Below are 27,529 nucleotides of genomic sequence, written 5' to 3'. Positions count from 1 at the left end.
CCTGCTCAGAACCCCGGGGCTTCCAGTCGCTCTGAGGACAAAACCCAAACCCCTCCCCGCAGCCCCTGCCCCGCTCCCCGCTCCCCGGGCTGACCCCTCCCGGGCCTGTGCTCAGCTCACTCTGTCCTCCTGCCATTTCTGGGTCAGGCGCAGCCAGGCCCGGCCCCAGGCTGCCCGGAACGTTCCACGGTCTCCTCCTCCCACTCTGTCCTGTCTCTGCCCCAGTGTCACCTCGGAGCCTTCACTGGCCCCGCCCCCGGTTCGTCCTGGTGTTCAGGGAACTGCTTGACCCCAGGGCCCACGGCTGGCTGGCGAGCCTCCCAGGTGGATGAGGAGCGGGGGGGGGCGGGGAACGGGCACTGCACAGACGGTGGCGTCCAGGCTGGTCACAGGGAGGGGGAGGCGTGCGGGGCAGTGACGAGGCGAGGGGCCAGCGGCTTGGGGTCCCACGAGGCCTGAGCACACGGGGGCTGAGCCAGACTTCATGACTCTAGAGGAGGGGCCGCCACTAGGGAGGCAGGGAGCCCCTGGCTGGGCCCGGGGCAGCCACACCAGCGTTCTCCAAGCCCACCCCCACCCTGCGGACTCAGAGTGCAGCCGAGGCTGAGACCCCCAAGCGGGTCCTGAGCTCTGGAGGGGCTGGCCGGGGGCACCGGGGCACCGGGGCCTGGGGGCTGCAGTGGCCTCACAGGAAGTGGGGGCAAGCCCCAGGGTTACAGGGAGACTATGGCAGGGGGTCCTTGAGGCCGAGGATGGATGGCGGCTCCTCTCCGAGAGACGGGGGTGGGGAATCTGGGACTCCACCCGACGGGGCGGACGTGGGGCCCCGCCAATGAGCAGCACCCTCCTTGACAAGTACACGTGGTTTATCTGAACAGGAAGCGCCCAGAGGAACGGTTCCCGGGCCTGGCCTCTGCCTCCCCTCCTTCCGCCTCCCCTCCTTCCGCCTCCAGACCCTCTTCTCCAGCTGCGCTCGGTGTCCGGGATCCGGTGGGGGGACGTTCGGGCTCACTCGGGGCAGCAGGGCGACCGTCCTGGCAGGAGGAAAGGGTGGGTGGGTCTGGGGGAGGCGGCGGACAGCGGACAGCCGTCACCAAGCAATGCCCCGCCTGCACAGCTGCGTGGACCAGGCCCCCGGGTCCCGGGTCTGCACGGACCCGCCCCTCAGGACGCTGCCCCCTGGGCCCCTGCCCTGGCCGGGTGTCCACTGTGGTGCTGACCCCCACCAGGGCCTCCCTGGGTTCCCACTGGGCCAGCTTCGGTCTCCCGCACCCACCTCGGTCCTGCCGGCTCCCCCGAGGCCCCCACACGCCCCACTGCGCCCACCCCAGCTGCTTCTCTGGCACCTGCACGACGCTCCCTGCTGCTCCCACCCCCCACCGCTCCCCGCTGCGGCCCAGGGCTGCCTGTCCGACTGAGGGCTCCAGGCTCAGCTGAGGGGCAGGAGGGATGTGCCGGCCCAAGGGGTGCAGGCGGCAGTGCTTTCCCTTCTCGAGGGGCCTATGCTGACCTGGGGAAGGCGGGTCCTGGGGGCAGCGGGTCCAGCCTTCAGGCTGAGGCTGGAAGCTTAGGGTCGGGGGTCCCTGACCTCAAACAGGCACTGATCATTGTCTCAGAGGCCGGGGTTTAGTGTGCGGTGGGGATGGGGGAGGGGCTGGGGTGGGCATCATGACAGCGCCTGCCAGCTTTGGACGGCAGGTACAAACGGGGGGCACGTATGGCAAAGACAATGTCTGGGGGACTGTGGTGGGTGCAGTCGGGGGGGTCCCTTCTCCGCCCATCCCCGTCCACCCACCGTCCTCGGCGCAGAGCTGTCCTCCCAGCCGCCACATCCCACCCCCAGCCGTCTCCTTCCTCCCCATCGAGGCCACAAGCTCCGTCTCCCCTCATCAACTTCTCCATCCATCTCAGCATCATCATCTGAGCCGTGAACAGCGCTGCAGCCCCAGTCAGATGGGCGGACTCATTACAACAAGGTCACTGGACCAAGCCTCCCGCTGTGGCAGCCAAGGAGAGGGGGACGGATCAGGGACGGGAGGGAGGGGACCAGAGGCTGGGGAGGAGGTCCTAAGCTCAGGCTTGCTGGGCGGTTGGGGAAGGGGCTGTTTCGAGGGCCCCAGGCAGCCAGGCAGCCCCAGTTCTGTGTGGTTTCAGGGGGCCTGTCTCCCCACCCATCACCTGGGGGAGGAGGGCCACACAGAGCCACCGGCCCCAGGACTGGGGGAGACCCTTCCCCACGGGGGCCAATACCTCTGTCCTCTGGGCGGGGGCCACCGTGCCCCCCTTCTCCAGGGAGCCGGGCCTCTCTGTGCGTGCCAAAGGCCCTGGGGGCCTCCAAGATGGGCATGGGGGGCCGGGTGCTCTCGTGGGTACAGGCGTGGAGCTTCAGCAGGTGCACTGCGGGGGAGGACGGTCAGAGGGGGCGGGGCAGGGAGACCTTCCCTCGCTCCCTGCCTTGGTCCGAGGCACGTGGCCCAGGAGAACGGCCGCAAGGCTGGGTTCGCTAACGACCGGGCGCCGGGCGTCCCTTCCCTCCCGGGTGAAGGCGGAAGCTCTGGGGTCCTCACGGGAGGCTGGGCCACTCACTCTGGATGGCGGACTCACAGGCCTGGCCCACGAGCTGGTAGATGGTGGCCAAGGACTGTGGCTCGCCCTGGAAGGGAGGACGGGCCACGTGGCCAGTGGATTGAGCAGCCCGAGTCAGTGCCTCCCTCTGCTTCCCCAGGGACGGCCCAGACCCCAGACTCCCCACACTCACCTTCTCTCCTCGCTCCCCCTTGGGCCCCGGCAGCCCCTGAGTGGGAGGAAAAGGAGAAGCATCTGGACCCCGGGGCCGCCCGCCCACCGCGCCCCCCAACCGAAGGCTTTGTGCGGGACTCATCCCAGGAGTCCCCAGAGGACAGAGGACCCACCTCTCCCGCTGCGAGAGGGAGTTTCCCTGCCCCCTGGGCCCCACCCAGCCTGCAGGCCCAGGTCTGCCCCTCCCGGCCCCCAGAGCCCACGTCCCCTCACCTGCCCCCCACCTTGTCTGTGTTGGGCCGGGCAGGGGGCAGCCTGGGCTCTCTCCCCTGCGAGCTTAGTGCTGGCCTCGCTCTACCAACGTGCCAGTCGCAGGACACCCTGAGCGGTCAGCGGGGACAAGTCTGCACACATGTGACCCCCCCCTTGCTGTCGGGCGGATGGGCTGGGTAGGGAGGGGCTTACCGTGGGCCCCACAGGCCCCGGGGGTCCTCGCTCCCCGATGCTGCCTCTGGCCCCCGCCGTGCCCTGGAAGCCCTGCAAAGGCGGGGGTTCCGGTTTGGCTGCAGCTCCGGTGCGGGGGCCCCTCCCTTCGGTCCCGCCTGCTCTGGACCAAGAGCAAAGCTAAGACAAGCTATCAGGGGACCCCTTAGCTTGTCCCCAGCCTCCTGCAGGCCGTGCCTCCTACCCACCCCGCGCCCAGGCAGCCCCCCCACCCCGCACGCCCCGCCCGTTGTCGCTAGTTCTGCACTAATACGTCCCCGCCCGCGTCCCAGTAGCCCGGGTGTGACCGCAGGACGGGCCCCCCGCGGGGGCTTCTTGCAGGAGGGGCAGTTCAGCCTTCCAGGAACCCAGCGAGGCCGACCCCCGGGAGATCCTGGCCGGGTCTGGGCTGCCGGCCCCGGACCCCCAACTCAGAGCAGCTCCAAGCCCCTGAGCTCCGCTCTGACCTCCAGGAACACCAGGCTGGGAGGGAAGGTGCTTCCGAGTGAACGGCCGTGCCCCCAGCCCTCCAGCAGGGCGGCCTGGGCCGCCGAGGTGAGGGTTTCTGGAGGCGGAGAGGGAAAAGGGGGGCCCGACCACGTCCCCCAGCCAGGCCCACCCGGGAGCCCAGGCACCTTCCTGCGTGTGGAATGGTGGCGTTTCCTAGCAACCTGCCCGATGCGGGGAGTGGGGAGGGGGGCGGGGGGGCGCGGCCCCTGCGCTCCTGGGATAAGGACTGTCATGCGCCCAGCGCCGCCACTGACAAGGCCCCAGCCTGGGGCCGAGAGGCCGCCCCGGTCACTGTTCAGCTCAGCCCCAAGAAACCTGGGGAGGGCTGGTGGGGTGAGTGGTGTTGGGGGCTCACGGAGGAGGCGATACGCACCCTAGGGCCAGGGGGTCCGGGCAGGCCAGCAGTCCCCTCCAGGCCTCTCATTCCCTGAGGGCAAAGGAAGGGGTGGGCGGGGCAGAGGCAGGTGCCCCTCCCACAGTGACCCCCAAAACCCACCACTGTCGGGGGTACGTGCTTGTGCCGGGCTGAGGCTGGTCCATCCCAGGGCCTGCCCCCGCCCCGGGCAGTGGCCACTCATCCCCAGTCTGTGTGGGCTGACACTCCCCTCCCACCAGCCAGGCCCTGGCGGGGGCAGGATAGGGGGGGAGGTGGGTGTGGGGCAGAGAAGGAAGTCCCACCACAGCCTCCATCTCCAGACCCTCCCGGCCAGGCTCCTCTCCCACCTTTGGTCCCTGGACGCCAACCTTCCCAGGGGTGCCCTGGAGGCCGGGGTGGCCCTGGAATAGAACAGAGGCAGCCAGCCAGGCTGGGCCGAGGTCCGACCCGGAGGGGGAGGCCCTGTCCCCAGACCTCCGTCCTGAGCACACAGCACCGGTGCTCCGAGTGTGGTCTGACCCACTACCTGCAAGCCGGGGCGTCCGTGGTCCCCCTTCTCTCCTTTGACCCCTGGTGGACCCTGGACGGGGAAGATGGATGGGCGGGAGGGTGAGGGGAGAGGGGCGGGGGGATGGGCGGGAGGGTGAGGGGAGAGGGGCGGGGGGATGGGCGGGAGGGCGAGGGGAGAGGGCCGGGGGGTGGGTGCTGGGGGGTAGGCAACACCTACCACGGGTCCCTGGATGGTTCGGCCCTGGGTGCCTGGTGACCCTTGCTGACCTCCAGGACCCTCGGGTCCCATCTGTCCGGGTGGCCCGGGCTCTCCCTGGAGACATGGGGGTGTGTGGTGGGGCTGAGAAGACGTGTGGCCGTCCTGCGGCCCCTCCTTCGATCCCGCCCTCCTGCCGGCCCATGGTCTCCAGACCCAGGCCTGTCACAGGCATCTTCACCCTCGCAGACCACTCTGGGAGGGAGGGGTCCTGCTATGCCCCCACTGTATAGCCAGGAGCTGGGCCGACTCCAGACGGGCCAGCACAGAGCCCTGAACCCCAGACACCAGCACATTCTACCAAACCTCTAAGGGACAGATGACACTAACGCCATTTAAACTGCTTGATCTGCAGTTTAAAAACACAAAGCCTGCTTTCAAATAATCACGTGAGTCAGGCATATCAATGCACCAAACTAAAGCAAACCACAGGCATTCCCGTTTGTGAATATCAACGCGAGAACCCCAAATAGAACCTGAGCGCACAGAAGCCTGCGGCCGTTAAGTGGGCAGCGGGCGCGCGGTGACCAAGCCGGCTTTTAACGCGAGCAGGCGCGGCTCAGAACGTGGGAGAGATTAAATCGTTCACCAAACTAATAGCTTCAAGAAGAAAAATGATTTGTTTGCGTCCACAGCAGCAGATGAGGCGCTCAATCTTACTTAACGCCCACTCTTGAGTTTTAGAATCTCCTAATAAAATAAGGGTAGGATTTGACTAGCACATGGCAAAATGTATCTGTCTCAGCTCCCAGGCCAGCCCCACACTCAACCGGTAAACACCAGAAGCATTTCTGTAAAGTCAAGATGAGGACGTCTTCTATCACCGCGGTTCTCTGACAAACTCTGGAGTGTCACCACACCAGACAAATAAACAAGAAACAGAAAAAGAAAAATAAATGAATGTGATAAAAATCGGAGTCAGTGAAGTGATTTTTCACAGGTGATGTAAATTTAACCCAGGAAATTCCAAGAAAACCATCTGAAAATAAAAAACTATTGCAAATAAGATAACTGAATAGTAAATGGGGCACAAAAATCGTACACAGAGAGGACGGAGGATTTGGGGAAGCTGAGGGCGGAGCTGGACACCAGGACCCGCGTCTGAGGCAGTCCTTTGGACTCTGGAGTCCGTGGAAACTCGTGATGTGATTAGGCTGCATTTGAAGTTGGCGGGGGCTGTGGCTACCCAACACTGGGAGGACGGACAGGGCAGTGGTCTGGGAAGGCAGGAGGAAGCACGTTGTGTGTCGGAAGGTGCTAGAAGCACCAGAAGGGACCAGGAGCGGGTGGGCCCTCTCAGACTGAGGAAAGCCTTGAAACGCGGTGCGGAAGTCAGGAGCCGTAGAGACAGACCCGCGCGGTCCACTAGGCAAAGGCGATCCTAAAATCTGCCTGGAGACGCGTACGGTAGGCCAGGTCAAAAGACAACAACAGGGTAAACTAGGCACAACTCAGGGCACAGGTGTTTCCGTTAAGCCTAGAGCCCCACGAGCGAAGAAGAAGAGGTAACCCAGCGGAGCGGGCGCTGGAGGCCACGCGTCCAAGAAAACACCAGCAACTTTCAAAGCCGGTGGAGCCACTGGGGAGAGAAACACACTTGAGGGCAGAGGACACACGTCCTGGCCAGACGCCCAAGACTGCCCGTCACGCAGTCCCTAGGCTGGGGCCCCGCAGCCCGGTTGGGGGGCCCCGCTCCCGCCTGGGGTTGGGCTGCGGGGGGCTCAGTCCTGCACCCCCCCGCCAGGATGCCTCACAACTCACCCTGGGCCCTGGGAAGCCCTGCTCTCCTGGGGCTCCGTCCCTCCCGGGGTGGCCCTGCAGAATCACAAGCGAGGCTGAGGCCGGGCTGCACGCTGGCCTCCCCAGCAGCCCTGGACTCCAGTCCCCACCTCTAGGGGGAGAAGAAGAAGGGGCTCCAGGGGCGAGGGCGTCCTGGCCCACCCTGCCCTCCCACAGCCAACTGGTTACCGCGTTCATGGGCTCAGGCGGGTCTGGGTTCCAGCCCTGGCCCCTCCCTGGTGAGGTCTGTGGACCACCAGCTAGAACGGGTCCTGGAGCCTCAGGGTGGCCAGAGGGTCTGGACCTGCCCCACAGCGGGGCCCAGGCCTGGTGCCGCCTCCTTGGAGGCCCGGGGAAAGGCCCCTCAGGGCTACCCTACAGCCCAGCGCGCCCAGGACAGAGGCTGCCTGCGTGGCTGCGCCTTGTGGCCAGGGACCAGCGCGGCGCTGCAGACTGCTGGGCCCAGACCCCCACCCCAGCGGGGAAGGATGGCTCCGACACCAGAGAGGGGCCTGCTCGGGAGAGGGTGGCCATCGGGAGGAAGGGGCTTGCAGGAGGGGACTTGTGGGCCGGGGGGTGGAAGAGGCGGGCAGGACACTCATGAAGTCTATCCCATCTGGTGGTGGGCCTAGGGACGGCTGCTGGGGCATGCGGGGGCCACCCTCATCACCGCTGGCAGCAAGATATGCCAGGAGTCCCTGGTCACCCCAGGAAGGAGCTGCTGGACTCACGGGAGGTCCTTGGGGGCCCGGGGGCCCAGGGGTCTGTGAGGAACATGCACAGGCAGAAGGGAAGGCAGGGCAGGTCTCTCCATCCTTCTGGGAGAAAGGAGACCCCCACCATTAAATGGACCCTTTCCTCAGTTCTTGTTCGACCCTAGAGCTCAGGGTATCCACGGACACCAGGGTCCAGGGAGCCTCCAAACCCACCCCTGGGAGGCTGGGGGGGAGGGGGAGGACCTGGTCCTGGGTGCCCACCCCCCAAGCTGCCTGACACAAGCCCCCAACAGGACTCCCTCTCTCACTCCCTTGCAGGCCACCAGCATGGCCAAGCCCGGTGTGGGCACCCAGGGGAGTCGGTAAGGACCCCTGCCCACAACTGTGCCCACAGAAAAGGGCAGTGGCCCTGAGTACGTGGAAGCAGCCACCCTGGGGCTGGGAGCTTCCAGGCCTGCTCCAGCCTGCCTTGCCTCAGGGCCTCCAGGACACACATCCAGTCGCCCTGAGCTCCGGCTCTAGCCCTGGGGGCCGCCTCCTCCAGGAAGGCTGTCTGGATTTCTCCTGGAGCGGCAATGACCTGGATGGCCAGTCTACCCCCCAGAATCTTTTGCCCTCGGTGGGCACTTGCCCGCCTACCGAAGCCGGGAGCTCGCAGCACCTGTCCTCCTCTGCCCAGGAGTCACTGCACACAATCTGTAGCATCTGGAGCTGGAACTGCAGGTGGGGGGGAGGGGCAGGGTCGGCCAGGCGCAGCTGGGTCAGGGGGCGGGAGGGGGTCCGCCAGCCCCGGGTTGTCTGGCTCACCGAGGCTGAGCTGCTCCGGGGGCCCCGGGCCTTGGCCAGTCTCCCCAGTGTGACGAAGCCGGTGGTGGGCAGGCTGCCGGCCTCCCCAGTGGGCTTCTCAGCCACCTTCCGGCAGTCCACGTAGAGCCTGACCTTGGAGCGGCCCACGGCTATGTGCACCTGGGAGACACCAGGAGGTCTCCTGTGGCCCCGGCCAAGAAGGGCTCCCTTCCACGCCCACAGGCCAGGGCCAGAGCGGGGAGGGGCAGGTGACCATTCCCTGGGGCCTGGGGTCAGGATCCTGACTCCACCCCATCTCGTGAGACCCCCCTCGCGGGGCCTCAGTTTCCCTCCTGTGAAGTGGACCAAATGACATCCCGCACAGCCCCTCCCAGGGACTTGTGGGACGCAGGAGAAAGGGCTGGAAGCTCTTTGACCCAAATTAAGGGAAGGACGTCCAGGGTGGAGGGGACCACAGGAGCAGAGGGGGAGCCACGGTGACGGGGGTGGGCAGCCTGTGTCCTGCAGAGCCCCGTGGGGGGTCTGCCCCAGAACTTGGGAGCCAGGAGGGTCTTAGGCAGGGAGGCACACGCGTGGGTCCTTCCAGGACCTTCCAGGACCTTGTGGAAGCTGCCAAAGAATATCCTCCTCACTTCGGGCAGGTCAAAGGTGGCCTCCTGCAGGGTGGCGCTGGGGTCACGGCTGAAGTAGGTCAGCGACTTTCTGCTGGCTGGGGGGCGGGGCAGGGAGCACATGAGACCCCCAGGCGAAAGGCAGGAGGACGCACCGGAGTGGAGCCGCGATGGGCGTGCAAAGCCTCAGAGGCCGTGCTGCACCAGTGGCCCCTGCCTTCGAGGAGTGACCGGGGCCCACTGCTCCCCTCCAACTGACCGTCCAGCAGGACCCCCAGGACGGGCCGGAAGTCTTCAGCCGCCACTTGCCACAGCGCGAAGACCTCGCGGGGCGTCTCGGGGAGCAGGCGCAGGAGGAAGACGACTGTGTGTTCCGTGGGGAGGGTGGCCAGGTGGATGTCGCTGTGGGGACACAGCAGGGGCGACCGCAGGCCTGAGAGGAGGCCGGACCCCCGGGACCGCAGAGTGGTGTCCTTGGGGCCAGGCTGAGCCTCTCCTGCCTCAGCTTCCCCATGAGTAACGTGGGGAGTGTGAGGGGCAGGACTCCCGGCCTGGGCCTGTCAGGTTTCAACGGGAACAGCTCCCCCAAGGCCCAGCAGGGACCACGGCCAGTGTCCACGATGATCGTTCTTCAGGGTCTCTGCGTGGGTGGGGAGGGTGCAGGTCGAGGGCTCCCAGCAAAGTCTCTGAGCCTGTCTCCTGGGCCAGGAGCCCACAAGCCCAGAGGCAGCTCTGCCCTTGGGAGCTGCTCAGACTGGGTGGGCAGCTGGGGTCTGTGCTGGTGCCGTGCCCACCCTGGTGCTCAGCGGTGGGGAGGGGCAGGGAACAGTGTCTTGATCACCCAATAAAACCGCTCCTAAGGGCCTGCAGCCTCCCTATGTGCCCTTCCTTTGCTCTTGGGATAACCAAGGGCCTGGAAGACACAGCCCAGCCTCATGGCTGCAATTCTTTAAGCAAAGCGACCCCAGGGCCTTGGCACGTGCTGCTCCTTTTCCTGAGCGCCCTCCCCTCTCCCATTCTCTCCTACCCTCTGCCACCTCCTGGAGAGCCTTCCTGACCCAGGGAGGAGCCCCTTCCACTCTCAGCAGCCCCAGGGTTGCATTTTGTATTGCTCAAATTTCTATTATAAAGTACGTGATTTGCCTTTGCAACGTAAAACATTTTAACTTAAGAAAAATTATGCTGTGCGTGTGGAATTTCCAATGAGTGATTAAAGACCTCCATATACGAAGTGGGGCAACTATTAGACCTCGGAGGTCATCACAAGCCTTGATCGTGGTGAGTCACGAAGCAGTGGTTTCTTGCAGACCCCGGATATTCGCAGCATCAAATGAAAGCACAAAGGAGGCAGTTCTCAGGGAGACAAATTTGGTGGCCCCCGCCCAGAAGTCTGCACGTTTGGTCAATCCCTGGGCCACATGCGGAGAAGGACCCCCCCAACCGTGTCCTCATTCCGCCCACAAGAGATTTATTAATCTGTGGAACTCGGATTCCCGGAGCCCACGTCCCCCCGGGAGGCTCCCTGGCTGGCTCTGGGGTGCAGCCGCTGGGCCTGGGGGACGCCCCCCCACAACCCCCGCAGGGTGCCCTCCTGCTCCCAGGCCCACGCCGCCCCGACCTGGCCCGGCGGGTCAGCTGAGCGTCCTTGAGGAGCGTGAAGGTCCTGATGGGGCCGAAGGCCGAGGGCTCCATGGCCACGCCACGCATGGAGGCGTATTCCTTCTCCACCAGCCCGAAGGCTGCCATCAGGTCAAAGCCTGGGGAGGGGTGGGGCGCGAGGGACAAGCAGAGACGGGAGGGGCGGTGGGGGAGGGCGCAGAGAAGAAAGCCAGGTGTCAGGTGAGGGGAGGCAGCAGGGGCAGCGAGGGAGACGCAGGCCTTCGGGGGCCTGCTCCTCCCCCTCTCCCTCCATCCTGGCCTGGGGGAGGACACGCAAGCAGCACCGTCCTGCCCCTTCTGTTGCCCGCAGCCCTCGCCTCCCAGCGGCCCTCAGTGCCCGGACCCGCCCATCCCACTCCCATCCCCACTCGCCGGCCCTGCAGCTGGGGCTGAGCAGCTTGCTGGACATCCCGCGGGAGACCCTGCCCCAAGCTGGGCCCCCGCCTGCAGCCCGACCCCACCGCCCCGACCTGGCAGGTCTCCCTGACCACGGGGGCCCACGTGTCAGCCTTCCCTCTGGCTGTCTCAGACCCACAGCAGTAAAGATGCGATGCCAGGGACCCTGGCTCAGCCCCTCGCCCGCCCCGTTCCTGGTCAGCAGAGGCTCACGGAGGCCACGCAGGACCCGGGCCTCCAGCATTGCCTGACCCCAGTCCCAGGCCACCCCCCTGACAAGGACCCAGAGCAGGGGCGGCTAGGGGCTGGTGGGAAGCAGCTGCCACACAGGGTGGGGGGACCTACCTGGGAGGGAGCCATCCGGGTGGAGGGCCGGGCAGGCTGCTGAGAGGTGACAGAGGTCAGGGTCAGTGGGGAGGGGCCCCTTGTGGCCGGACACCATGCCCTGTGGTCCCCACACCTCAGGGACGGGGATGGGACAGGGACAGTGTCCTGCTGCCTCAGGTTCCACCCCCAGGAAGACAGCATCCGGCTGGGTGCTGCCACTGGGGGCTGCACCCAAGAGGAGATGCGCCCCAGGCGGCAGGGCCAGGGAGATGCCTGGGTGTGAGGACGTGCCCGGGGCACCGCCATCCCGGGACCCAGCTCTGCAGGCCTGCCCCACTGCCAAGCTCTACGTGGGCGCTCAGGATTGCTCACAGGCGAGTGCGTGCAGAAACTAGGACCCTCAGGGCGGGAAGTGGCTCCCCCCTCAAAAAATAGGAAGGGTGCTGAGCCTCAAGTAGTGAGGCCCTCGTCCCCAGAGGTATTCAAGCCAAAACCAGGCAACCCCACGGAGGGGACACAGAGGGAAGCTGGGGCAGTCGGCTAACTGGCCTCTGAGGACCTTCTACTCCGAGCGTCTGATTGCCCAAGAAAAGCAGCAAAACAAAACAAAAGACTCCTCTCAGCCGGGTCCTGGCCTGCAGGTGGTGGGACCCCAGGGACAACCGATACCCCAAGGGGGGGGCCAGCCACCCTCGGCTCCCCCTGGGCTCCGCTGCAGCCGCCCCGTCTGTGGTCTGCGTCCGGCTTCCTGCTCCTGCAGGCTGGACGTCTGCCCTGCGCCTCCCAGACGCAGATCCAGGAGAACACCGGCCGCTCCCCAGCCTTGGGCACCTGCAGGCCGGGCCACAGCCGCGATCCCCTCCGTGTCAGCCTGCACGCGTTCAGCTGGACTGCAGTGGCCTTAACCCTTGGGGTCCCGGTTGGCATCGTACACCGAGGAAGGTCTTGCGTGAAGACCGGATCTCCTTCCGCTAAGGTCTGCAGTGCAGGGTGCCTCCGGGAGTGACAGGGCCCACACATCCTGGCTCCCGGGGACCTGCCAGGGTCCTGGGTCCGGCTGGGGTCTGCTGGGGCCTGGGGGTCTTAGTGCCCACTCACCCGTCTGGCCCGTGGCAGACACTGCCACACTCTTCCCTGCTCCGTAGACGGCTGAGACTAGGACCCGGTACTTGGTGGCCACCAGCAGGTCAGGGAGAGTCACATGGCTTCTGGGTCCTGGAACGGAGATCTGGGGGGGGGGGGGGAGATGGTCACCTGAGCGTCTTTGCTCATTTGGGCGTCTCAGCTCCCTGTGGGTCCTGCCATGGAAGAGTGGCCCCCTTAACAAGCAGGGTGGGACGTTGTCTCCCCCAAGGCCCAGGACCCCAGGGGCCCACGAGGGACGATGGCTTCCCGGCTCCAGGGAGACCCACCGACTTCTCGGGTCCCGAGCCTGAGGCCAGCGCGTAGGAGAGCTGGTAGTGGAGGACACGGCCACTCGGGGGTGTCCAGCTGACCCGCAGGCTGTCAGGCGACTCCGAGGCCAGGGCCAGGTTGGAGGGTGGGCTCCAGCTGACTGCGGGGGAGCAAGGGGCGGGGGGGCCTCAGATGGCAGCACGTCCCCCACTCTGCACCACGTCTGCCACCCTCCCACTCCATGGCCCCGCCACACTGCCCAGTGGCCTTGGCCAAGACAGGGTCACCAGGCCAGCTCCAGGACCGTCTTGGGCACTGTGTCACTCCAGGTGACTTGGACCCTCGGCCATCCCAGGGATGCCCGCCTGGACGGCTCAGGACCCAAGTGGTCCAGCTGCAGGGTCAGGGAGTCGGGGGACTGCCTGTCGGGGGCCCACAGATCGAGGGGTCTGGGGCAGAGCAGGGGTCACCTACGGGGGGTGTAGCGGAGGGACACGGGGTCACTGCGGGCCCCATCCCTGTAGTAGGCCAGGATGGTGATCTCATACTCCGAGTGCCTCCCCAGGCCGGGCAGGACGGCCGTGCCCAGGTTCCCCGGGACAGAGATCTGCGGAGAGGAGGGACCGCGTGTCCAGCCGTGGAGTTGTGTCCACACGTTGGGGGCCGGCCTGGGCCACATGCAGGCCAATGTCCCCAGGGTGCAGCATGGGGGTCTGAACCCCGGGAGCTGGGGTGGGGAAGGTCTTCTCCCCCGACACCTTATGGGCCTTCCCCTCTCCCAGGGGCGTCCATGTGATCTGGTAGACAAGCACGCCGGACGCCGCTGCGGCCGCCCACTCCAGCTGGACTTTGTCCCCAGGCAGCTCTGTCACCGACAGCTGGCTCGGGCTGGGGACTTTCCCTGGAAGAGGGAGACTGAGGCTGGGGTGGCAGAGGGGCCCCCAGTCTTCACGCACAGTGCCCGCAGGGCCCACTGTCACACCTTCCCAGGTACCCGCCCTCACCTGGCTTGGTGCTGCACAGAGCAGACACCGAGCAGCTATGTTGATCTTAGTGTCCAGGGGCGCAGAGGGAAGCAGCCTGGGGACACTCACGTGTGGTCAGGTGGCCAGTCAGTGTGGAGGAGCTGCCCCCAGGGTAGAGGCAGGTGACGCGGACCGTGTAGGCGGTGGAGGACGAGAGGGGGCCCAGAGTGACCGAGGTGGCGCTCCCAGGAGCCTCCGTCTGCAGGCGGGTGGGGGTGGGGACATGGGCAGCTGCGGAGGGGGCAGCGCCCGCCAGAGGGAGACCCAGGCCTGCCCCGTGACCACCCCCAGCCTGGGGAGACGGGGACGGGGCGCAGGATCCCTGGCACCAGGGCGGGGTCTTGCCCACCAGCCCGCCCAACAAGCCGGTGTTTTCGCCTCTCGTGACGCCACGCACCCCCCGCCCACATGCACGAGGGCTCTCGTGTGCGGTTCTTTGTTCCACGTCTGCCACCCCCAGGGGCCCACAAGGGCCCAGGTGGTGTCAGGTGCCCTCCACTTGCCCTGTACCGGCTGAGGCTGTGCCTGGGGACACCTGGCCACACCCACCGACCCTGAATGCAGGGTGCCCAGTGGGGGAGGCGGAGGGCACTGGGTCCCCATGGACAACTCATGCCCCTGGACAGCCCAGGACATCGGCCCCGGGCAGGGGCTGGCCTCACCTGTCCCGAGTGGCCGCCCTTGCTCGAGACGTAGCTGACCCTGAACAGGTGCACAGGCCTCACGGTGCCCTCCCAGGACACTCGGGCCGAGTCATGGCTCACGTCCGAGAAGCTCAGGTGTCTGGGGGGGGCCAGGGCGGCTGCAGGGCACACCAAGGCCTCAGGGACCGCCCCACACGTACGGTGGAATGGCGGGCGATGGCCAGGGCTGATGGGGCTACCGGATGGGGTCGGGGTCCCCCACCCGTGGAAGGTTGCGGGGAGCCAGAGTGGGCAGCAGTCTGCAGGCGGGGCACTCACGGGTCCTGGCGCGGATGCTCTGGGCCTCGCTGGTCTCTGCCCCTCGCAGGCTCCGCACCCACACCTCGTAGTCCCTGCCCGGGGCCAGCCCATCCAGCAGCGCCTCGGGCTGCCCCACCCGCACCTGCGGGAGGCTCATGCTGGCCCCTGCCTGTGCCCCGCCCCCGCCGGCCCAGGCTGGTTCCCCCGCCTCCCCTCCCCCTCGGCCCCGCACCTCTCTCCCCTCCTCCTTGCCCTTGGGGGAGGTGGGTGAGCACTGCACCAGGTACTGGGTGGCCCCCGCCGAGGGCTGCCAGCTGAGGTGGATGGCTCTGGGCATCACTGCGGCCAGGGTCAGCGCCTGGGGTGGGGGCAGGGGCGCTGGGGGAGACGGGGGCGGGCGTGGGGGGGCTTTAGAAACACAGCACAGGCAGAATTCAGCCCCATAAACCAGCGGGACAAAGGGTCTCAGGCAGCGCAGGCCAGGTGTGTCTTGATGAGACACAGAGGGGGGAAGACCAACGCGGGTGGGGGGCACAGACAACTGAAGTCCCTGTCCCGGCTCGCCCTGGGCCACCCTGCTTTCACTTAAGGCCACATGCTGTGTGGTCCCATTTATATGGAGGGTCCAGGAATGGCAAACCCCAGAGACAGAAAACAAATCAGGGGTGGGCAGGGGCCGTGGGGAAGGGGAGGACGGAGGGTGACTGCTAAGGTGTGGGTGCGCGATGCTGGGACAAACGGAAACCACCGACTGGTACACTGTAAATGGGAGGGTCGTAGGGTGTATCTCAGTAGAGCTGCTGGGGGGCGGCTCACGCAGGCCCTGGGGGCCTGCGGGCTGGACGGGGCGGGAGCCCCAAGAGTGCAGGCAGCAGCAGTACTGGGTCCCAGCCACGACCGGGGTGACGACACAAACGACACCACTGTGCTCAGAAGAGGACACAGGGTCGGAGAGGCCCAGTGCCTCGGCCTCGGTCACAGGCTGGGGGTGTGCCCCACCCGGGTTAAGACTGCCCCGGTGCCAGGCTCCGAGGGGAGGCTGCAGGCGGGGGCAGCCCTTACAACCCTGAGCCCAGGTGCCCCCTCGCCCACCTGTGGTCACCGGGCCCTGCAGGCCCTCACCGACGCCGGCCTTGTAGATGGGGAGCACGGAGACCAGGTACTCCGTGCTGGAGGTCAGGTTGTGCAGCTCTGCCGACGAGGCGGGCGCCTCCACCACCACCTGGAACAGAAGCCACGACAGAGTGGGCAGAGCGGGGCGGGGGCGGGGGCAGGGGCTGGGGAGGGCTGGGTTAGCCCGCGCTCCCTGCGCGGCTGCGTCCCTGGCCAGGTCTGGGCCATCTGCGGGGGCAAGGGGCTGCGGTTTGGTAGCCCCCTGCCCCTGCCACTCTTCTTCCTCCACGTGTGGGCCCGGCTCCGGCCCTGCCTGCGTGAGGGGGGCCCTCTCACCTCCCTGGGAGCGCCGCCCTTAGAAGGCCGCAACACGATCAGGTACTTGAGGGGTGGCCGCGGGGCTGGGGTCCAGGACAGGTGGATGCTGGAGGAGGTCACCCGGGTCAGGACCAGGCCGGTGGGAGCGGAAAGGGGGTCCAGGGCCGGAGCGGCTGCGGCTGGTGTAACTGTGGGACGGGAGGGGGCAGCTGGCGACAGTGGCTCTGCCTGTGCCCCTGGGGGCCACTTCCGGGAAGGACAATGCTCCCCCAGGTATCCTCAGAGCCCTGAGAACCGCGTGGGCGGGGCCTGGTGGGGCTGCGGCCAAGCATGGGCGGCCCTGCCCTCGTGCCACCCCTGCTCGCTCACCGGGGCCGCTGCGCGGGCGCCTGCCCTGCACCTTCTGGCAGACGAGGCGGCTGAGCAGGCCGGCCAGCGAGCCGAGCTGGGGGAAGTCCTGCACGCTGTGCACGGTGACGTCCAGAGGCTGGGACGCCAGGAGCCTCAGCTCAGCATCGTCGGCGTTCTTCACGCCTGCCGCGGGTGGGGGCGAGCTGTCCACGGCGAGCCAGGACCACTGGGCCCCTGCGAGGCATCCAGCCGGCAGAGGCTCCTTCCCAAGCCACAGACCCAAGACTCCACAGGCCCAGAACGGGGTCACCCGGCCGGGCCCCCGCGAGAGACGGGCTGGTGTGAAGGTGGGGCTAGTCACCGAAGGCCCCCCTCAGGCTGTGCATGCCTGCCTGGCTGTCTGTGGGTTTGGGGCCAGGAGGGAGGCCAGTGTGCTTTCCTCGGGGTCCTGCACACCCTGGGGCTGGGGTCAGGCACCGAGGACGGTCTCTGCTTCCAGGAATCCCTGCCCCCAAGTCTGGAGTTTCCTTCCCAAGGAACAGAGTCAATGACCGGCCAGTTAAGGGAGCAGAGCAAGGCCTCCGGGCCGTGCACAGGGCCCGTGCAGACAGGAGGGGGCACGGAGACGTCTACAGATGCTTTATTAGAGAGCGGCCTTGCCACCCACGCCGACTCACACGGCTGCCTCGGAGCAGGGACTTGTCCTCCCCATTCGCAGACAGCGGGCTGGGGCTCAGAGGCCACAAGACCTGCAGCCCCGGGGGCGGTGGGGGGGGTGTGGGAGCCAGCTGCTGTGAAAACTCCCCGTGAGAGCCCGGGGTCTGCTCACCCACGGCAAAGACGTCGACGCCCAGACCCTTGAGCATGTGGCCAGCAGTGCGGGCATCGTCCTGGGACTTGCCGTCCGTCACCAGAATCACCAGCTTGGCCGCCTCCGGACGGAGACCCGCCACGGGCTTCAGGTTCTGTTCCAGCACGTGGGTCAGGGCCAGGCCTTGGGTGCAGTGAAGAAAGTGCTGGCAGCTCCGAGCACCCTCCCTGCCCACTCGTGAAGGCCCCACCAGCCGCTGGCCCCCTGCTTTGCCCACCAGGCCGGTCCTGGCCCCTTCAGGCTGCGGGAGCCCGGAGGGCAGCGCTGCCCCTTCTCCTTCCCTCAAAGGCACCCAGAGACTCAGGGGCCGGCGCCCCACACCCTGCTGTCTTCTCAAGAGCAGTGAGGCCCCAGGACGGGAGACAGGGAGGGGACCTGCGGTGGGCGGAGGGGTCTGCCAGGGCGAGACCACCTGAGGGTGGCTGCTGCTGGCAGGGCCCCCCCAAGCGACTGGTGGGCCCTCCCGGGGGCCTCTACCGACCAGAGGAGTCTCCTGGTTTCAGCAGGACTGCCCAGCACACCACGTTCACCATGGATGAACGAGGTGGACTTGTCCTTTGCAAAGGCGTGAATACACAGCTCTCAGGCATGGGTCAGAACACACGTTTCCAAATCTGGGAAGGTGCGAGGGCAGCCGACCTCAGGACAAGACCTGAATAGACCCCGAGGGTGGGGCTGGGGCCAGGCAGACCTGTGAACGTGTTTCCCCCTCTGTACTGGAGGCCACGCACGGCGGCCAGCACCTCCTCCTTGGTGTCAAAGGCATTCAGGTCCCACTCGGTCTGGGGGTCCCCGCTGTACTGAGTCAGGCCTGGAAGGGGAGGGGTCCCCACTGTACTGAGTCAGGCTGGGAGGGGTGGGCACACAGCAGGCAGGCAGGACACACACAGCCTCGCCCGGGTCACCAGGGAGGCACATCTGCAAAGCCTCGCTTTCCACACAATGTCCCCCCAGGAGTCAGCTGTCCCCCCAGTGCAGGTCGGGACCCCACCCCTGCCTGTCCAGGTGGGAACTTAGCCTTCGTTCCCAGAGGCTGCGTGTCTCCTTCCCCAATTCTCACTCCCTTTTCCAAGCATCGCCTGTGCTGGGGGCTGGCAGGAGTTGTGAGGACACCCCGCGTGGGGCGCAGGGCAGGGCTGGGACCTACCTACTTGGACTTTGTCTGGCCCGATTTCAAAGGGCTCAATGATGCTGGCCAGGAAGTCTTTGACCTGCTGGAAGTGACTGTGACCAATACTCCAGGATCCATCCACCAGGAAGATCATGTCCACGGGTGTGGGGGACGTGCAGCGGAACTGGGGTCCGGCTGGGGAAGGAGGGGAGGGAGGCGAGGTGCTGGGCGAGACCCGCTGCTGCTGCAGGACCCTGATCCGCCCCGGAGGCGGGCTGCAGCCCCAGCATCTCCTTCCCTGGGGCAGGTAGAGGGTAAGGAGCGACAGGACTCCGGTCTCAAGTGAGGTGGGCAGCTGGGTGTTGGGGGACAGGCACTAGGGTCTCCCCAGACTTAGAAAACCGCACTGGAACTCAGCCCATCATCCCAGGCCCTCCGAGCCCCCCCAGAGAGGGTTCACAGGACATCCAGCCGCTCTGGCACCTCTGCCCTCCATCAGCCTTGGCGGTGCTGGTCACTGTGCGATTGTCTATGGCAGGGGTAGGGGGGTTCCACCTTCCTCATCCGGCCAACACGACACCCGGGCCCAGCGGGCAGAGGCTGCCCAACGGGGTGCCAACCGGGGTCGCTGTGTCTGCACCACGGACAGCTCCAGGCAGCTGCCCATCCTGCCAGCTCTGGGCTGAGGCCTCATCGTTTGGTGAGGGGGCTTGTCCAAAGGACCCAAGAGCTCTTTGGAGACAAAGCCACACCCCTCGATCTGGGGCTCCCTGAGTTTTGCACAGACAGTGCCCCCAGGCCAAGCCCCAGAGCCAGGGCCAGACCCCACCTGAGGCTCCCGGGCAGGGTAGGTGTGGTGAGATGCCCCCCCAGTGGGGGAGGCAGGCCCTGGCCTCAAGTCCACTGGGAGACAGCAGGCGGCCCGGACCCCAGGACCCCACATGAGGCTAAGGAAGGAGGTACCTTCTTCCATTCCAAGTCTGGTGGGAGAAACAAAATCAGAGACATCTCAGGTCTGATGGGGGAGGCACAGCCCTGCCTGCAGGGCCTCAAGGGAAGTGCGGTGCTGTGGTCCCATCCCGCTAGCCTGCGGAGGCTGGCACCCTGGCCGTCTTACCTGGCTTCTCTCTCCCTCCAGCCGAGGCCCTGGCGTGGCTGTGCTCTTCCAGGTCTGGGGTGCGCTGGGCAGGGGCCTCCCCCTCAGGGCCCCTGGGTGGGGGCTGTTCCTCACAAGGTACTCCTGGGGGGGGGTGGCCACAGCTGTGTCACCTCTCCCCAGCCACACTCAGGCTGGGGGACTCCTGAGAGGGGTCAGGGTGGTGGGACCAGGCACTGGGGCCCCAAGGACGCCCCGAGCAGATGACCTGCCCCAGTGGGTTTAGTGAACCGAGGAGCGCGGCAGCCAAGCCTGAGTGAAGCTGGGGAGTGTGAGGTCAGATGGAGGAAGCACGTCCTGGCCGCATGGAGAGGATCCGCGGGAAGCTCAGGACCGCTCCTCGTCCCAGGCACTTACCGTCCCCCGGCTTGGACCCACCAGGCGTGGGCAGGTCTTGGCTTGGGGCCAAGGCCACTGGGGGCTCGAGGTCTGGGCTCCCCTCGTGGGAGGGTCTGGGCTGCAGGGCTGCCCCCAGTGGCCTCCGGCTGCTCCTGCTCGCAGAGCTACTCTTCAAATCTTTGACTGCAGAGAGATGCGAGGGGCTGTCAGGACCACCAGGGAGGGAAGAGAGGCCTGGGGCTGCACACAACCCTCCCCGCGAGGGTTCGTCCAGGCTCCACGGGGCTCCCAGTCGAGGGGCTGCCAGGGCTCAGCTCCAGCCTCCTCTGCACACATGCACCCCCGGAGGGACTTACTCACAAACTCCCTCCGAGCCAGCAGGACATTCCCTGAGCCCGTGAGCTCGAAGATCTGCAAGGTGTACCCTTTGGAGGGGCTCAGGCCCCCCACCGTGGCCTTGGGGGTCTTGGTAGTCAGCATCACCTCCTGCTCCAGGTCCCCTGGGTGGGGGTGGGGAGAGCTGTCGAGCCCGCCCAGGTGGATGCTGTGTGCGCGTGTGTGCACCTGTGCGTGCAGGTGTGCTGCGCCCACTCTGTCCTGCGTGTGCCTGCAGGTATGTCAGGGAGTGGCAAAATCCTCCAGGCGCCTCCTCTTCCCCCTCCCCCAGCTCCTCCCCTTGGGGCGGGGGAGGGGAAAAGGGGAGAGGTCTTTGTTGCCCTCTCCAGGACCTGCTGGGTAACAAATGGAGAAAGAATGTATCTCTGCGGCAGCAGAATAAGATGCCTTTACAAAGCTTCCCCAGAAGGACTTATCCTCCCCAGAGGGAGGACCCATAAACCCTCCAGATGCCCAGCACAACAGCCCTGGGGACAGCGTGAAGGTGTGAAGACGGGGGCTGCACACAGAGAAAGGCCCCACCTGCCCGTGTGCAGGGGGCTGGACGGCAAACAGCGAACCTGCAAACACGTCCCACTGTGACTGTGAGTCTGACTAAAAAAAGAAACTATTCCAAAGGGGACACTGCCACGCTCTCAGGGGAGGCAGTCGTGGAACCGACTGGAGAGACTGCAGTCAGAGGTCAGGAAGCACCTAGCGGTTCTCGGGTCTCAGGTGCTAGGAAGGGGATAACAGAGGAAGGACCTGCACGTCCGCCCCATAGTCCATTGTCTGGCGGGGCGGACGGCCCCCAGCCTGGGTCCAGCCCCACGTGGGGAGGTGGGACAGGCCGGGAGGGCGCGGGTGTTGGTGCTTCATATGACTCAAGCTGCGTAATTCTCACAAAACCATCCCCCCATTTTGTAGGTGGGAAAATCAAGTCACACAGTTACTCAATGGTAGAACCAGGATTTAAACCCAGGTCTGTTGGGTTCCTGGGCCCGCCTGCACAGGGGAGGGAAGTACAGGCAGGCCCTTTGAGGAAGTGAGTCCTTGGCATGTGCCCCCCGCCCCCGCCATTCTTTGGGTTGAGACACTGAAGAGCTCCACCCAGGAGCAAGGGTTAATGAGGATAGACTGGCTCTTGAAAGGACTGAAGCCCAACTTCAAATAATCTTAACTTCTAAAACAGAGTGAAGATGACCCAAAACTGCTAGTTCACATCACTGTCTGTCAGAAACAAACATAAACGGTTTCTGAAGGAAGGCAATGTTATCAAAGGCCATAAATTATTTCTATAAGTTGTCACAATGTCTGATATGCAGTAAAAAATAACCGGGTATGCGAAGGAGCAAGGCAGTGTGATGGAATGCTAAGAGAAACATCGGACAACAGAAAGAGAGCCACAGACTTCCCAGATGATGGAGTCGTGAAACTTTAAAAGAACTATGCTAAGTAGTTTGAAATTTTAAAAGACGAGCCTATGAATTCACATATCAAACCATAAAAAAAGGAATTCTTGAATGCAAAAACCAAACGGAAATTTCCAAATGGGAATTCTAGAATGGAAAAACACAGGGACTTCCCTGGTGGTGCAGTGGTTAAGAATCCATCTGCCAACACAGAGGACACGGGTTCGAGTCCTGGTCTGGGAAGATGCCACATGCCACAGAGCAACTAAGCCTGTGTGCCACAACTACTGAGTCTGCACTCTAGAGCCCATGAGCCACAACTACTGAACCCACGTGCCACAACTACTGAAGCCCGTGTACCTAGAGCCCATGCTCTGCAACAAGAGAAGACACCGCAATGAGAAGCCCACGCACCACAACGAAGAGTAGCCCCCGCTGGCCGCAGCTAGAGGAAGCCCGTGCGCAGCAACGAAGACCTAACGCAGCCAAGAATAAGTAAATAAATAAATTTAATTAAAAAAAGAAAGAGAAAAACACAAAACATGATGTTAGAAATTCAAAGAATGACCTAACAGCTTGTTACACACAAATGAAGAGATAAATGGTGGAAGATCAATCAGAATAAAAAACACGAAGTTAAGCACGGAGAGATAAAGGGATTGAAAATATAGAAGAAAGAGTAAAAGGCATAGATACAGAGAGAGAATGGGGCACAAGCAATGTTTGAGGAGATACAGCTAAAGAACTGTAAAACAGTAGGCACCGATTTGAGAAGTCCTGTGAATCTGAAGCAGGAGAAAAGAGACCCACACCCACGAACATCAGATTAAATGTGCTGAGAATCCAAACAGAGGAAAAAGTCTCAAAAGCAGCCAGGGAAAAAGAAAAAGACGTTACGACAGCAACTGGGTTGATAACTGAATTCTCAGGAAAAACAACAGAAACCAAGAGATGTTCAAAGGAGTCTTCAAAGTGTTGAAGGAAAGTTCCAACTTGAAATTCTATACCCAGCAATAATATCCCTCAAGAATGAAGGCGGAATAAAGACATTTTCAGACAAACAAACAAAACCCCCCAAAACACAAGAATGTGTAACCAGCAGACCCTTACTAAAGGAAACATTTTCAGGCAGGAGAAAAATAACCCCAGACACGCTGGAAGGAAAAGAGAACAACAAAAGGGTAAACACGTGAGCTGGTCCAAATTCACGTCGAATTTATACACTACGCAAATGAAAATGTTTTATGAGATTTAATATGGATATAGATTAACATGCATGAAAAGGGGATAAATGTAGTTGTGCTGCTCCTGTGTGGGAAAAGGTAACGTAGCCTTCATGGGTGCTACACGTTGATAAGGACGGCACGGCGGTCTCTGGGTGATCACTGAAGGAGTAAAGGGATACGTAACTACTGAGCAGAGGGGGACACGGGATGATAAACAGCGCTCAATCGTCCCCCACCTACCCATCAATCTTAACTTCACACACAAAAAAGAGACACTAGACGCTGTGGGCCTCCAGCTGTGGTGCAGCAGGAGTGACACAGAACCACTTATAAAGGATTGTTGTCAACAAAAGATAATCAAACCTGAATCTGACCAAACATCTGGGACCTGTCAATCTTCAGGACAGACAGGGGTAGGGGAGCAATAAAAGTGGCACCACGGGGATGCCATCAGCAGAACAAAGAATGTTGGAAGTTCTGGCGGACAAACGACCTTCTTTCTTCAACAAATAAGTGTCAAGGAAAAGGAGGAGAGCTGTTGTAGCTGGAACATTACCGGAGACACGGGAACAGCACAGTGTAAGGACTCTGTTGGGATCTCAGTGCAAAGAAGTCAATTGCAAAAGATATTTATTAGGCAAGCTGGAAGATTTTTAACACAACAAATTATTTATCGATGGTTCTGAAATATTTTTACTTTTTAGGTATGCCAATGGTACCAGAGTTATTTTTTGGTCCTTCCTTTTAGAGAAACATACTGAAATATTTATAGACAAAATTATGTAGTGTCTGAGACTTGCCTTAAGATAATACACTATAAGGAAGGAGTTGGAGAGACAGACATGGAACAATAGTGGCCGTACGTTGATAACTGTTGAAGCTAAATTCTGGGAACATGAGGCTTCATTACATCACGCTCTCTTCTTTTGCATGTGTTTAAAATTTTCCATAAAAATTCAGTGCCACAAAAAGACAAGAAAGGAGAGGAAAAAATTATAGTGTAGCAAAATGAAAACAAGTAGGAAGATAGTAGATTTAAACCCAAATATATCAGTAACTTCATTAAATGTAGGTGGAAAAATGTTTCAATTAGAAGACAAAGATTGTAACATAAAAACAACACAAATTCTATGCTTCTTAGAAGATGCATCTAAAATGAAAGGCTAAAGAAAAATTGAGTAAATGAATGGGAAAAGGTTTTCAGTGCAAACGCTTGCTGGTGGACCAACACCGATCTCACAAAAAAGAGATTATAAGAAAAGACTGCAACCGCAGAGATAATGAGAATAGTTCATTATGAAAAAGGTTCAATCTACTAGGAAGATGTGATAATTCTGAATTTGTATGCACCTAACATCAGAGCCTCAATGTATAAAACAACGATTAGTGAGAAACCACAGAAAGATGTATCTATAGTCACGATGGGGGATTTAAAATACTTCTCTCAGGAACTAATGGGATAAGTAGACGCACACGAAATCAGCAAAGATAAAAAAGATGTGAAAAATAAGGTAAATAAATCTGGCTTAGTTGAGATAGTAGAAAACGACAGGCGAGTCAACAAGGGGGTTCTGCTTGGGAGCAGAGGGGGTGGAGACCGGGACGGGCCTCTCCTCACCCAGGGCATGAGCTCCAGTTTGCCTTTGCATCGTGCATGTACCCATTCTGCAATCACACACCCACGATTGTGGGCTCGTCTGCGTGTCAAACCTCAGCTTTTGAAAGGCTGTTCACACTCGCAGCCCTCATCCCGTCTGGAGGTTTGTGTCGGGTTGCCAGGCGCCTCTGCCGCCTGCCCTCCTGTGGGACGCGCTCTGATACCGTGAGTCTGCCCTGGCGCTGGGCACTGGCAGAGCCCTAAGAGCTCTAAGCTTGAGGAGGATCCTTGTTTCTTCCAAGTGAGCGAGCGCCTTCTGCGTGCGCCAGGCGCGGGATACGGCGGTGGGGACTCCAGGGGCCCCGCTCTCCTGCCACAGCTTCCCCGTGTTAGTGGGGCAGGGGGGGAGGAGGGAGGCAGAGTCGCGAGGAGACGGGCACAGCGACCGCCATGCTGACCGTGGTCACCATCAGTGCGCGCAGAGGGGAGGCGCGGGCCCCTACCTGCCCTGGGCTTCACCTGCACCAGGTAGCCGAGACTGCTCCCCTCCGACTCCCTCCACTTCATCTGCAGCCGGTCCTCAGGCAGCACCGCCAGCCTCAGGCGGCTGCTTGCTGCGAAGGCAGGACGGGGGTCAGGGCTGCCCCCTGGCAACCGCCCCAACCAGCTGTGGGGGCCCCGAAGCAGCTGGGGCCCCATCAGGGGTCAGAGGGGGCCAGTCCCACCTGGGGGAACTCTAGAAGAGGCCCCACCCGGGGCTGAAGAGGACTGGGACCGCCTGGCAGCACCCGGGAGGGCGGACTTCTGTCCAGGGAGGCCCCCGCCCCCGTGCACTGAGGCCAGCCTCCCGGAGTGACCGTAACTGCCCCACCGGAGACGCGGGCACTGAGCCAGCACTGCAGCTGCCATCCCGCCCGGATGTCCCCGCTGAGTCCCCGCAGCTGCAGACCCCAAGGTCACCACCAGGCTCACACAGCCCATGAGGGTGGGGTGCCCTGGGGTGGGCCTGGCCTTCCTGGGAGGAGGACGGGGTAGCGAGGCCTCAGCCCTCAGGCACAGCCTGGCCCCCAGCTTCCGGGGGCTCCATCCTGGGGGGAGGACGGGAGCTCCATCCTGGGAGGAGGACGGGGGCTCCATCCTGGGGGGAGGACGGGGTAGCGAGGCCTCAGGCACAGCCTGGCCCCGGGCTTCCGGGGGCTCCATCCTGGGAGGAGGACGGGGTAGCGAGGCCTCTGCCCTCAGGCACAGCCTGACCCCCCAGCTTCCGGGGGCTCCATCCTGGGGGGAGGACGGGAGCTCCATCCTGGGGGCAGGACAGGGTAGCGAGGCTTCAGCCCTCAGGCACAGCCTGGCCCCCAGCTTCCGGGAGCTCCATCCTGGGGGGAGGACGGGGTAGCGAGGCCTCAGCCCTCAGGCACAGCCTGGCCCCCAGCTTCCGGGAGCTCCATCCTGGGGGGAGGACGGGGTAGCGAGGCCTCAGCCCTCAGGCACAGCCTGGCCCCGGGCTTCCGGGGGCTCCTCGGCAGAGGCGGCTAGTTTTGGAAACTGGGGACAGAGCTGGGCTTCTGGCGGCCCCCCTCAGAGCTGGGGCACAGGGGAAGGGCAGGGCCGGGGGGAGCCCACGGCAGACACAATGATCGCTTAAGAGCAGGGAACAGCTGAGCCGGGCTGCTGGGCGGGCCCCGCTGATCCCTGGGGCCTGGGCTGAAAGGCAGGAACGCCTCAGGAGCGGGGGCCTTGAAAAGCCACTTGTGAACAGGAAGCCCAGCTCATGAAGAGCCTCTGTCTCCCGCGCCCCTGGCATGTTGGGGGCCATCCCCAGCTGCCTTCTGAGTCTGCACGTCAGGGCCTTGGTGGGGCGCCTGGGAGACAGCACCCACCCAGGGGCACCCCCCACGGGGCCACCCTCGGGGAAGGGCAGCGTGGATGTGGGGCCCCGCCCCGCCCTAGCCCTCCCCTGTCTACCCAGAGCCTGCAGGGACCTCATGCTGTCTGGACTCAAGTGTCTGTAGGGGTTCCTTAGTGATTTGGCCCCCTCGGGGTGATCCTGTCAGAGCCCCAAGGACAGAGGGCCCCGACCACCTGCGTGCAAAAGTATAACCTCGAAGATGCACCACCAGTAAGAAGGCAGTTACCAGAGCCGGGGCTCCGGGCTGGGTGGCGGCACGATGCACCCCTGCCGCCCCCCATGAGGCCAGCCCTCGGCAGTCTCCTGCCCCTTCATCACCCGTGGGAACCAGGTGCACGCCAGGGATGTGGCCGGCAGGGGTTGGAGCCTCGGACGGCCCCTGGGACGTGGACACCACCTCCCAGTGTCAGTCTACGCAGCCCTCCCCCACGGGTTTGGGGTGTTACAAAGGATACTGCGACCAGCGTTACCCCGAAAGGCACACACTGTGAACGTCCAGTAGGGAGCAGAAGCGTCCCCTCGCTGGATGGGGTGTACCCGCCCAAGGTGCTACCCGCAGGGGGCAGGGGGCTGATGTGATGTGCGCCTTAGAGGAGCTTAAATGAGCAGGGACCTGCTGGAGGCAGCATCGTGGGCTCTCCTGGGGGCGGGGCATCACTTTTTACTCTAGATTCTGCTGTTTTGAAAATTTCACATTGAAAAGGCATCTGGGGATGATGGAAAAAATATTAATATAAGAGGGAATTAAATGCACACGCAGTGTGTTAATAACTGTTAAAAAAAACACCCAAACAACAACAACCGGAAAACGAAAAAAGCCCAAAGAAATAGAAAGACCGCAAGGCCAAATGGTCAAGCCACAGCTGAGGGCGACACCGTGGGCAGAGCTGTCCCCTCTTCCCGTCTCTGCCCCCTGAGCATCTGTCCCCCCAGAATAGCAGCTGCTGGGGGCTCAGGGCCAGAGGGAGGCTGGTCCCTTGGGGGACCTGTGCCCTGGGCAGGTACGGCCTGGGGTGGGGGGCAGGCAGGGGCCACAGGAAGCCCACACCCGTGTCCTCACCTTGTCCCTGGCCGAGTCCCAGGGTGACACCCAGCCACAGCCAGAGGCCGACCCCGAGGCGGGGGCACACACGGATGCTCATGGTGTGTGGCCTGCGGGAGGAGGAGAGGCCACTCAGCCATCTGTCCGTCTGTCCCTCTGTCCCCTCCTGACCTCGA

The 27,529-nt window shown here is 63.3% G+C and overlaps 1 protein-coding gene across 1 annotated transcript; it reads right to left on the bottom strand.

Annotated features, from left to right (window-relative positions):
- Nucleotides 1-901: 901 nt before the first annotated feature.
- On the bottom strand, nucleotides 902-27,529 carry COL20A1 (collagen type XX alpha 1 chain). The gene is made up of 36 exons (XM_060284644.1): nucleotides 27,372-27,529; nucleotides 24,906-25,016; nucleotides 20,149-20,292; nucleotides 19,811-19,975; nucleotides 19,415-19,537; nucleotides 18,334-18,492; nucleotides 17,878-17,997; nucleotides 17,145-17,309; nucleotides 16,334-16,498; nucleotides 15,983-16,143; nucleotides 15,626-15,755; nucleotides 14,766-14,911; nucleotides 14,552-14,675; nucleotides 14,252-14,391; nucleotides 13,659-13,788; nucleotides 13,323-13,465; nucleotides 13,039-13,171; nucleotides 12,582-12,724; nucleotides 12,268-12,397; nucleotides 11,188-11,223; nucleotides 10,406-10,544; nucleotides 9,047-9,189; nucleotides 8,776-8,885; nucleotides 8,177-8,335; nucleotides 8,009-8,086; nucleotides 7,385-7,471; nucleotides 6,636-6,689; nucleotides 4,836-4,931; nucleotides 4,635-4,688; nucleotides 4,456-4,509; nucleotides 4,106-4,159; nucleotides 3,205-3,276; nucleotides 2,759-2,794; nucleotides 2,587-2,653; nucleotides 2,251-2,397; nucleotides 902-1,034 (listed from the first exon to the last, which is right to left on the bottom strand). The coding sequence occupies exons 1-36, from the start codon at nucleotides 27,451-27,453 to the stop codon at nucleotides 1,009-1,011; spliced, it is 4,026 nt and encodes a 1,341-aa protein (XP_060140627.1). The 5' UTR covers nucleotides 27,454-27,529; the 3' UTR covers nucleotides 902-1,008.

The sequence above is a fragment of the Globicephala melas genome, chromosome 15, assembly GCF_963455315.2.
Source record: "Globicephala melas chromosome 15, mGloMel1.2, whole genome shotgun sequence".
In the NCBI taxonomy this organism is placed as follows: Eukaryota; Metazoa; Chordata; class Mammalia; order Artiodactyla; family Delphinidae; genus Globicephala; species Globicephala melas.
This window is presented reverse-complemented; position numbering and strand designations above follow the sequence as displayed.

Bases quoted from the DNA above. Each gene is read 5' to 3' on its own strand.
- COL20A1 (XM_060284644.1), bottom strand. From the start codon at position 27,453: ATGAGCATCCGTGTGTGCCCCCGCCTCGGGGTCGGCCTCTGGCTGTGG. The intron at 19,976-20,148 runs GTAAGTCCCTCC...ATCTCTCTGCAG, and splicing joins GGCTCGGAGGGAGTTTGTGA to TCAAAGATTTGAAGAGTAGC. The intron at 6,690-7,384 runs GTGAGTCCAGCA...GTGATTCTGCAG, and splicing joins CGGGCCCCCAAGGACCTCCC to GGCCACCCCGGGAGGGACGG.